The 11035-nt window shown below is 49.0% G+C and overlaps 1 protein-coding gene across 1 annotated transcript; it reads right to left on the bottom strand.

Annotated features, from left to right (window-relative positions):
- Positions 1-714: 714 nt before the first annotated feature.
- Positions 715-3762, bottom strand: LOC132210626 (interleukin-17C-like). The gene is made up of 3 exons (XM_059651563.1): positions 3745-3762; positions 2778-3058; positions 715-958 (listed from the first exon to the last, which is right to left on the bottom strand). Exons 1-3 carry the CDS (start codon positions 3760-3762, stop codon positions 715-717), a joined length of 543 nt encoding a protein of 180 aa, XP_059507546.1.
- Between the last annotated feature and the right edge of the window lie 7273 nt (positions 3763-11035).

Below are 11035 nucleotides of genomic sequence, written 5' to 3'. Positions count from 1 at the left end.
ATAACCTCTTCTCACTCCAGTCTAACTCACACTTGTAAAGTCTAAACACCCTCTCACTCCAGTCTAACATGCACCCAGTCCAGTCTAACCCCCACTCACTCCAGTCTAACACCGTCTCAGTCCAGTCTAACCCGCTCTCAGTCCAGTATAACCCCCACTCACTCCAGTCTAAACCCCACTCACTCCAGTCTAACCCCCTCTCAGTCCAGTATAACCTCCTCTCAGTCCAGTATAACCCCCTCTCAGTCCAGTATAACCCCCACTCACTCCAGTATAACACCCATTCAGTCCAGTCTAACCCCCACTCACTCCAGTCTAACCCCCACTCACTCCAGTCTAACCCCCCTCACTCCAGTCTAACACCCTCTCACTCCAGTATAACACCCTCTCACTCCAGTATAACACCCACTCACTCCAGTCTAATACCCACTCACTCCAGTCTAACGCCCTCTCAGTCCAGTCTAACATACCGCCTCCTTGGTCCAGTCCACCCCACTGTGATCCAGGCTAAGCCCACGCTGCACCCCCACCCCCCTCAGGCTCAGTGAAACTTCCTGCCCCTAGTCTCTGTGATAAATGGGAGCTGAAGCAGGCTGTCTCTGTGTGGCTGGTTCTCTGATGATAACATGAGCAGAGAGTATTTCACAGAAAACACAATGCTGGGTCTGTGAGAATATCCCTCTCAGAGGGCATTACTGTCAGCTCCGTAGGAGCTTACCAGCTGTTTTTGGGCAGGACACATGTACAGCCCACAGGCACTTTGATATATTTCAGATGGAAGCTGTAGAGCCCGGGTTGTCCAGGGCAGGTCTGGCGCTGTAGAACCAACATAGTCTGTTCCAGAGGCACGGAGTTCAAGGAGAGCATCTCTTCCCCATTCTCCACGTCAATACAACCATCACACAGGCAATGAGCAAAGGCCAGTTTTGGAGGATATCGATTCTCATCGTAATCAATTCTGCATTTGGAGCAAAAAGACAGGGAGGGTTTAGACACTTAGAAGAAATGAGAGTCAAAACATCAGCGCCCCTCACCCACACTCTGTCCCACACCCACACTCAGCCCCACACCCACACTCTGTCCCACACCCACACTCAGCCCCACACCCACACTCAGCCCCACACCCACGCTCACTGCCCCACACCCACACTCACTGCCCCACACCTACGCTCACTGTCCCACACCCACACTCACTGTCCCACACCTACGCTCACTGCCCCACACCCACACTCACCGCCCCTCACCCACACTCACTGTCCCACACCCACACTCACTGTCCCACACCCACACTCACTGTCCCACACCCACACTCACTGCCCCACACCCACACTCACTGCCCCACACCTACGCTCACCGCCCCTCACCCACACTCACTGCCCCACACCCACACTCACCGCCCCTCACCCACACTCACTGCCCCACACCTACGCTCAATGCCCCTCACCCACGCTCACTGCCCCACACCTACGCTCAATGCCCCTCACCTGTGCTCAATGCCCCATACCTGTGCTCACTGCCCCACACCCACGCTCAATGCCCCACACCTACGCTCACTGCCCCACACCCACGCTCACTGCCCCACACCTACGCTCAATGCCCCATACCTACGCTCAATGCCCCACACCTATGCTCAATGCCCCACACCTACGCTCAATGCCTGCTGATGCATCTTATGGGCCCATCACTGATTCTCAGTTCCTAACAGTCTCCTCCTGGCCCTTATCAGACTAATGAATACACCACTCATATTATGGTGGATCTGTCCCTGCTTCTTCTTTGCAGCTGTAACTTTATGTTCTGCATTCTGTTCTCTTACGCTGATGTACTTATGTAAGGTATGATTTGTCAGGATGGCACATAAAATAATACTGTTGTTTGTATCTCGATACATGTGACAATAATAAATCAAATCAAACCAATGCCCATCGTAACCACTGCCCTGCCCATTACTGCCCTGTCTTTATATTCCATCCTTCATGCAATAAATTCCAATGTTGTACTTACTTCCCAAATTATTTGTTGTAACTACATGCTGGTGATTTTGTTTCACATACAAGAACATCCGATCCCTCAGCACCGCAGTTTTTGTGATCTCTGTCTCTCTCTCTCCATGTAAATAAGCATCTGTTTCCCTATCTACATATGTGCCCCCATTTCACTCCATTTGTAAAACTGTCAAACTCACATGATCAAAATATCCCAGGCAGACTGTTTGTGTTGTTCTCACAACTTGCTTTCTGACCTGTTTGGTACGGTCACTAAAGTTGGCTACAATGTTCTCTGTCCCTTCATCTTGTCATTCATACAGATGTTCAATAATTGATGATGCTGCACTGATCCATGAGGTCCTGATCAGTTCCAGTTTGCCAAACTGAGATGCTCCATATATCCTGTCTCTCTCTGTTTCCAGGGTTAGCCAATCCTCTACCTGAGCTCATATATCACCCCTAATGACAGGAACTCTTACCTCATGCAGTAACACCAGTCTTAGCACCTTATCAAATGCATCTTAAACATCTCAATACATTACGTCCACCGGTTTTCCCTTACCCAGCCTATATTCTCAAAATAAATTCCAATAAATCGCATCACTGCCCTTCACTACCCAGCAGTGCCCATCTCTCCATTCTCCAATCATTGCCCATTGCTGCCCAGATATTGGCCATGAGTGCCCACCGATCCTCATTGGACAATGATGTGCAATAATGGCCAACGATTGGATAATCATGGCCCCTCCCTCCCCTTGCAGCCGCTGCCTGTTGACAATGTGCCATTACCTGTATGCCCAAGGTGAGATGGAACGGTGACTGAGGTCTCTGTTGGGTGCGAGATATTGGCGGAGATCGGGGCAGCCTTTCTTCCCATGGTGTTTCTGCTGCTCCAGATCCTTAACCAGGGTCACTGAGGGCAGTTGGTTCATGTTGGCCCGGCCCAGCAGTTTCTGCAGCCCTTTGGCCCTGCTCTCCATTTCCTTGGGGTTCCAGCAGTGATGAGCTTCATCTCTCTTTATCCTCACTGTATGACCAAGCCCTGAGACCAGGAGGACCATGAAGAGAAGCTGCAGCAAGAACAGAAAGAGATCAGGAGAATCCACAAACCCACACCAAGCCCTACCTGACTGTCCCACCAATGCCTTCCTTCTGTTACTTGCTGGGATGATTGCAGCTCCAACATCACTCAAGAAACGTGACCCCACCTGTTTGTCACCACATCCACAAGCATCACCTCCCTCCACCACCCACACTCCGCAGTAGCAGCAGCGTGTACCATCTACAAGATGCACTGCAGAAATTCACCAAACATCCTCAGGCAGCACCTTCCAAACCCCCTTCAAGTTGCTCTCCAAGTCACTCACTATCCTGACTTGGAACTCTATCGCCGGGTCAAAGTCTGGGAATTCCCTCCCTAATGACCCTGTGGGTGATCCCACAGCAGGATCGATAAAACAGCTCAACTCACCGTCTCAAGGGGCAACTAGGGACGGGGCAATAAATTCTGGGCCCGATACCCACGTCGAACCAGTGAATAAAAACACCACCAGCCTGGGGATTTGATGGATTTTCCTGGAGGCTAACAGGCGGAGAGCTCCCGCTTTCCTGCTGTCCCCTACCCCTAGCACCCCCCCCCCCCCACCTCTCTCTGTCTGTCTGAGCCGGTCTCTGAGGGGAAGGGGCTGATGATTGAATGAGATTCTCTGAAGCTGCCTGTAGCCGGCGGCACCACATCTACTCCCCGGGAACTTACCTTTGGAGCGGACCGCATTTCCGTGTCTCTCGCTGCTACCTCTCTGTCTCTGTCTCTAATGGTCAGGCTCCCTCTCCCGCACTCCCTGTTTCTGATCTCTGCCAGTTCTCTCCCATTTCTTTTATAGTGCAGATTGCTGTGGAAATCCCGAGCAGGGAAATGCTCCCAGCTTCCGTGTTATTGTCAGCGGCAAACAATGTGTTAGTGAGATACACACGGACCTCACTCAGCCCCGGGGCTCACCCCCGCAAATACCCAGAGCCCTGGACCCGAGCTATACTGCCCGGTGTGAGGGCAGGGGGCAACGCTGACAGGAGCTATACTGCCCGGTGTGAGGGCAGGGGGCAACGCTGACAGGAGCTATACTGCCCGGTGTGAGGGCAGGGGGCAACGCTGACAGGAGCTATACTGCCCGGTGTGAGGGCAGGGGGCAACGCTGACAGGAGCTATACTGCCCGGTGTGAGGGCAGGGGGCAACGCTGACAGGAGCTATACTGCCCGGTGTGAGGGCAGGGGGCAACGCTGACAGGAGCTATACTGCCCGGTGTGAGGGCAGGGGGCAACGCTGACAGGAGCTATACTGCCCGGTGTGAGGGCAGGGGGCAACGCTGACAGGAGCTATACTGCCCGGTGTGAGGGCAGGGGGCAACGCTGACAGGAGCTATACTGCCCAGTGTGATTAGATTAGATTAGATTAGATTCCTTACAGTGTGGAAACAGGCCCTTCGGCCCAACAAGTCCACACTGCCCCTTGCAACACCCCACCCAGACCCATCCCCCTAGAACCCACACACCCGGCGTGAGGGCAGAGGTTTTGGTGGGGAGGGAGGTGGTGGTGTTTACTGCAAATGGTAGTTATATGCCAAAACATTTTAGATTATAATATCTTAAACCTACAATTTTTTCCTTGAAATAAATTGGAACGATCTTGTAAGTAATCTCAATAACAAAGAAAATAAAATTGCCACATTCTCCAAATATCCAGCTTTCACATTTAACTCACGCTTCGTCAATGATTTCAGGCTGTAACTCGCTCACAGGCATTTGTTATTATATATATAAACCACCCCAAAGTCTTCGATTAGATTCCAGTCTGTAACATACTTCTGGGTATTTGTCACTCTATACATAAACACCCCGAAGCCCTCAATTGGAGTCCAGTGTGCACTCACTCCTGGATATCTGGTATTCTATATATGAATCCTCTTGACCCCTTCGATTAGATTCCAGTCTGTAACTCACTCATGGGTGTCTGTTATTCTATATACATACTGCCCAGAACCTTTTGATTTGATTCCAGCCTGTACCTCACTCCCAGGTATTTGTTATTATGTAAATAAACCACCCAGAACCCCTCGATTAGGTTCCAGTATATATCTCACTCCTGGGTATCTGTTATTCTATATATAGACTGCTCTGAACCCCTCAAATAGATTCCAAACTGTAATTCATCCTGGGTACCCGTTATTCTGTGTGTAAACCACTGCAAAGTCCTTGATTAGATTCCAGTCTGTAACTCACTCCTGGTATGTGTTATTCCATATATAAACCACCCCAAGTCCATAATTCACTCCCAGGTATCTGCTTTTCTAGATAGAAAACACACTGGACCCCTCAAATAGATCCAGTCTTTAGCCTCATTATAGGAATATTCTAAATAATCTCATGGACATGCAAAAAATATTTAGCTAATTTGGAGAATATAGATAATACAGTGTGAACCCTCTAAGTCTGATATACAAGTACGCCTGTACTGGTGATATCTCTGCTGCTATTTAACTTGGTTGGTGTGTGATGATCTGACTCTGCAAACACCATAATTATAAGGATATATGCATACTCTTCTGGCAATGAGAGAAGATTGTTTACTGTCACACATAGATGACATCTGGGATTGAAAGCTCGTAATATGAATAGCAATCATGAAAATATCACTGATTGTTGTAAAAACTAAACTGGGTCATTAATGACCCTTAAAGAAGTGAACCTGGTATCCTTACAAGTTCTGGTTAAGGGCTGACTACAGACCTACACCCCACCACCCAAGACATTTTTCCATCCCCACCCTAGTATGCTTTCCGGAGAGACCACTCTCTCCGTGACTCCCTTGTTCGCTCCACACTGCCCTCCACCCCACCACACCTGGCACCTTCCCCTGCTACCGCAGGAAATGCTACACTTGCCCCCACACCTCCTCCCGCACCCCTATCCCAGGCCCCAAGATGACGTTCCATATTAAGCAGAGGTTCACCTGCACATCTGCCAATGTGGTATACTGCATCCACTGTACCCGGTGCGGCTTCCTCTACACTGGGGAAACCAAGCGGAGGCTTGGGGACCGCTTTGCAGAACACCTCCGCTCGGTTTGCAATAAACAACTGCACCTCCGAGTCGCAAACCATTTCCACTCCCCCTCCCATTCTTTAGATGACATGTCCATCATGGGCCTCCTGCAGTGCCACAATGATGCCACCTGAAGGTTGCAGGAACAGCAACTCATATTCCGCTTGGGAACCCTGCAGGCCAATGGTATCAATGTGGACTTCACCAGCTTCAAAATCTCCCCTTCCCCCACCACATCCCAAAACCAGCCCAGTTCGTCCCCTCCCCCCACTGCACCACACAACCAGCCCAGCTCTTCCCCTCCACCCACTGCATCCCAAAACCAGCCCAGCCTGTCTCTGCCTCCCTAACCTGTTCTTCCTCTCACCCATCCCTTCCTCCCACCCCAAGCCGCACCTCCATCTCCTACCTACTAACCTCATCCCACCTCCTTGACCTGTCCGTCTTCCCTGGACTGACCTATCCCCTCCCTACCTCCCCACCTATACTCTCTCCACCTATCTTCTTTTCTCTCCATCTTCGGTCCGCCTCCCCCTCTCTCCCTATTTATTCCAGTTCCCTCTCCCCATCCCCCTCTCTGATGAAGAGTCCAGGCCCGAAACGTCAGCTTTTGTGCTCCTGAGATGCTGCTTGGCCTGCTGTGTTCATCCAGCCCCACATTTTATTATCCTACAGCAGTGTAGTTGACTTTGATCTTCCCTTCAGGGTGCACAAGCCACTCCATTATAACAAATCACTGGGTAAATATCTAACCCAATGGGCTGTAGTGGTTCAAGAACAAGACTCCCCAGCACCTTCTCATTAATAATCAGGGATGGGCACAAATGTTGACCTCACCTGCAAAACCCAGATCCCATGAAAGCATAAAGAAGATACTATTTCCTTGTTTCTCATTCACACACACACACCCCTCTCCTACACAATTGCAGCAGACTTATGCAAGAAGCTGAGATTCATTTAATACTCCCACATTTCAAACAGTAAAACCTAAATTTGGAAATTTCAGCTATTTTCCGTTACATGGTTCAGAAAAGGTAGGGAAGTTCAGTGGCAGGTACTAATTAAGGCTGACATTGTAGTTTTGAAAACAGAGGATGCCCCTAGGACAACAAACACCAAATCCATTTGGCTACAGTCAAGAAGCAAACAGGATATGATAACAAAACAGCGCCATTCTATGGAGATTCACAGCATTAAGGAAAGAGAGAAAGGGGATTAAATCTGAAGGGAAATCCCAGAGATGAGCACAAATTATAGAATGGTGAGACTGGGAGACTTCCCATAATCCAAACATCAAGTCGAATATTGTTAGATTGAAAGGTGGGAGAGGAAAGAATTTCTGAAAGCCTTCACAAAAATTTTCTGATCAGTAAATTCTTGGTGAACCAAAAAGGAAGCATTGCTATAATTTATTTATTAACTTGTGGGGCATGTGTGTCACTGCCTGGGCCCGGCATTTATTGCCTGTCCCTTGAGAAGGTGCGGGTGACCTGCCTTCTTGAACCGCTACAGTCCATGTGCTGTAGCTAGACCCCTAATGCCCTTAGGTACAGAATTTCAGGATTTTAACCTAGGACCTTCATTATACTCTTACCAATAAAGTTATGGACAGACGCATCTGCAGCAAGAAAATTGGTGAAGATGGAGTCAAGTATGTTTTTCCCTTCTGTTGGTTCCCTCACCACCTGCCGCGGACCCAGTCTAGCAGCTATGTCCTTTCGGACCTGACCAGCTCGATCAGTGGTACTGCTGCCGAGCCACTCTTGGGGGTGGACATTGACATCCCCCACCCACAGTACATTTTGTGCCCTTACCCCGCTCAGTGCTTCCTCCAAGTGATACTCATCATGGAGGAGTACAGATTCACCAGCTGAGGGAGGACGGTATGTGGTAATCAGCAGGAGGTTTCCTTGCCCATGTTTAATCTGAAGACATGAAACTTCATGGGGTCCACAGTCAATGTTGAGGACTCCCAGAGCAACTCCCCCCGACTGTATCCCACTGTACCACCTCCCCCCCCGACCCCCACCAGCTGGGTCTGTCTTGCCGGTGGGACAGGACATGGAGAATGTTTATATTAGTTACCTGTAAAGTCTGATACTGTGAATACAACAATATCAGGCTGTTGCTTGACTAGTCTTAATGCGTCTATGCATTGCTATTTCTCAAAGAAGAGGAACATAACCAATTATCAGAAGGAGTGGCCAAGGTAGAGGTAATGAATATAGTGGAAGTTGTGAGGAAGAAGATACTGGAATGCTGGCCACGTTCAGAATGGATAAATCACCTGGCCTTCCAGACGTGGAACATTCCTTGTTCCAGTCCTATTCCGGCCCCCATCCACAACTATTTCTCTGATATATTGATGATATCGTTGGTGCTGCTTTCCTCTTTCGTCTGGAATTGGAAAAGTTCATTGATTTTGTTTCCAATTTCCACCCTGTCCTCACTTTGACCTGGTCTATCTCTGATTCCTCCCCTCCCTTCCTTGAGATCTCTGTTTCTATTTCTGGGGATAGACTGACCACTAATATCCTTTACAAACCCACTGACTCCCACAGCTACCTAGACCATACATCCTCACACCCCACTTCCTGTAAAGACTCCATCCCATTCTCTCAGTTCCTCCGTCTCCGTCACATATGTTCAGATGAGGCCAACTTTGACAAGGGAGCCTCCTAAATATCCACATTCTTCCTCAACCAAGGATACCCCAGCTCCATTGTAGACAGGACCCTTGATCAGGGTCCAGCCCAACTCCTGCACTTCCACCCTCACCCCTTCTCTTCCTTCCCCCAACAGCAAAAGGATTCCCCTTATCATTACCTACTATCCCAGCAGGATCCACATCCATGAGGAATAAGAGGATGACTAGGGTAGGAATAGGGTCAGTCAAAGACAGAAGTGGGAAGTTGTGTGTGGACCCTGTGGAGATCGGAGAGGTGCTAAACGACTATTTATTATCTGTTTTCACTGAGGAACAGGAGAATATTGTAGAGGAGAAGACTGAGTTATGGGCCACTGGAATTGAAAGGATTGAGGTTAGTAAGGAGGAGGTGTTATCAATTCTAGAAGGTGTGAAGGTAGATAAATCCCCTGGGCCAGATGGGATTTTTATGAGGATTCTCTGGGAAGCTAGGGAAGAGGTGGCGGAGCCTTTAGCCTTGATCTTTGAGTCCTCATTGTCTACAGGTTTAGCGCCAGAGGACTGGAGGACTGCAAATGTTGTGCCCTTGTTAAAGAAGGACAGTAGAGACGGCCCAGGTAATTATAGGCCTGTGAGCCTTACGTCTGTTGTAAGAAAAGTTTCGGAAAGGATTATAAGAGATAGAATTTATAATCATCTAGCAAGCAACAATTTGATTGGAAATAGTCAACATGGATTCGTCAAGGGCAGGTCGTGTCTCACAAACCTCATTTGGAATATTGCGTGCAGTTCTGGTCGCCCCATTACAGGAAGGATGTGGAAGCATTGGAAAAGATGCAGAGGAGATTTACCAGGATGTTGCCTGGTCTGGAGCGCAGGCCCTATGAAGAAAGGCTGAGGGACTTGGGTCTGTTCTCATTGGAGAGAAGAAGGCTAAGAGGGGATTTAATAGAGACATTCAAGATGATCAGAGGATTAGATAGGGTGGACAGTGAGAGTCTTTTTCCGAGGATGATGACGTTAGCTTGTACGAGGGGGCATAGCTACAAATTGAGGGGTGATAGATTTAAGACAGTTGTCAGAGGCGGGTTCTTTACTCAGAGAGTGGTAAGGGCGTGGAACGCCCTGCCTGCCAATGTAGTTAACTGAGCCACATTAGGGGCATTTAAACAGTCCTTGTATAAGCATATGGATGATGACGGTATAGTGTAGGGGAAGGGGCTTAGATTTGTTCACAGGTCAGCGCAACATCGAGGGCCGAAGGGCATGTTCTGTGTTCTATGTTCATCAGATGCCATTTCCGCCACCTCCAGCGAGATATCACAACCAGTAACATATTCCCCTCCCCTCCCTTGTCTACCTTCTGCAGGGATTGATCCCTCCAGGACACCCCTGGTCCACTCCCAAGTAACTCCCCACAAAGGCCCACGGCACCTGCCCCTGTAACCACATAAGGTCTAACATTTGCCCACTTACCACCTCCCTCCCCAGTATCCAAGAGCCCAAACATACCTTCCAGGTGAAGTAAAACTTCACCTGCACTTCCCAGAATCTAGTCTACTGCATTCGCTGCTCACAGTGTGGTCTCCTCTGCACTGGGGAAATGAAGCATAGACTTGGTGACTGCTTCACACAACATCTACATTCTGCTCACAAAAAAGACCCTGAGGTCCCTGTTGCCTGCCACTTTAAGACACCACCTTGCTCCCTGGCCAACATCTCTGTCTCCGGCTTGCTGCAGTGTTCCAGTGAACCTCAATGCAAACTGGAGGAACTACACCTCATTTTCCGCTCTGAGACCCATACCCCTCTGGACTCAATATTGAAGTCAATAATTTTAGGACCTAACTCTCCCATGTCCCAGCTCCCCCATCCCACACGCCAGGCCTTGTTATCACATAGCCTACCACTAACACCCCCTGTTGTTAGTCACTGACAATCCCCATTAACAACTATTCACCCTCCCACCCTAACCATTATCAACTCTTTGTCCAATTGCTCTTCTCTCTCTTTGGTATCTATCCTTTATCCTATCATTTACTCCCTACTCCATTCCCCTCCCCATTTTCTGCATACAAATCAACATTTTCCCAGCTATGATCAGCTCTGTAGAAGGGTCACTGGACATGAAATGTTAACTCTGATTTTTTTCTTCACAGATGCTGCCAGACCGGTTGAACTTTCCCAGCAACTTCTGTTTTTGTTCCTGAGTTACAACATCCCCAGTTGCAACAAGACTTCCTTGCTCCTATATTCTACACACCGGCCAATGAAGGCAAACATCCCACAGGCCTTCTTTAC

This window comes from Stegostoma tigrinum, chromosome 16 (assembly GCF_030684315.1).
Source record: "Stegostoma tigrinum isolate sSteTig4 chromosome 16, sSteTig4.hap1, whole genome shotgun sequence".
NCBI lineage: Eukaryota > Metazoa > Chordata > Chondrichthyes > Orectolobiformes > Stegostomatidae > Stegostoma > Stegostoma tigrinum.
The sequence above is the reverse complement of the archived record's forward strand: the minus strand, read 5'-3'. Positions and strand labels throughout refer to the sequence as shown.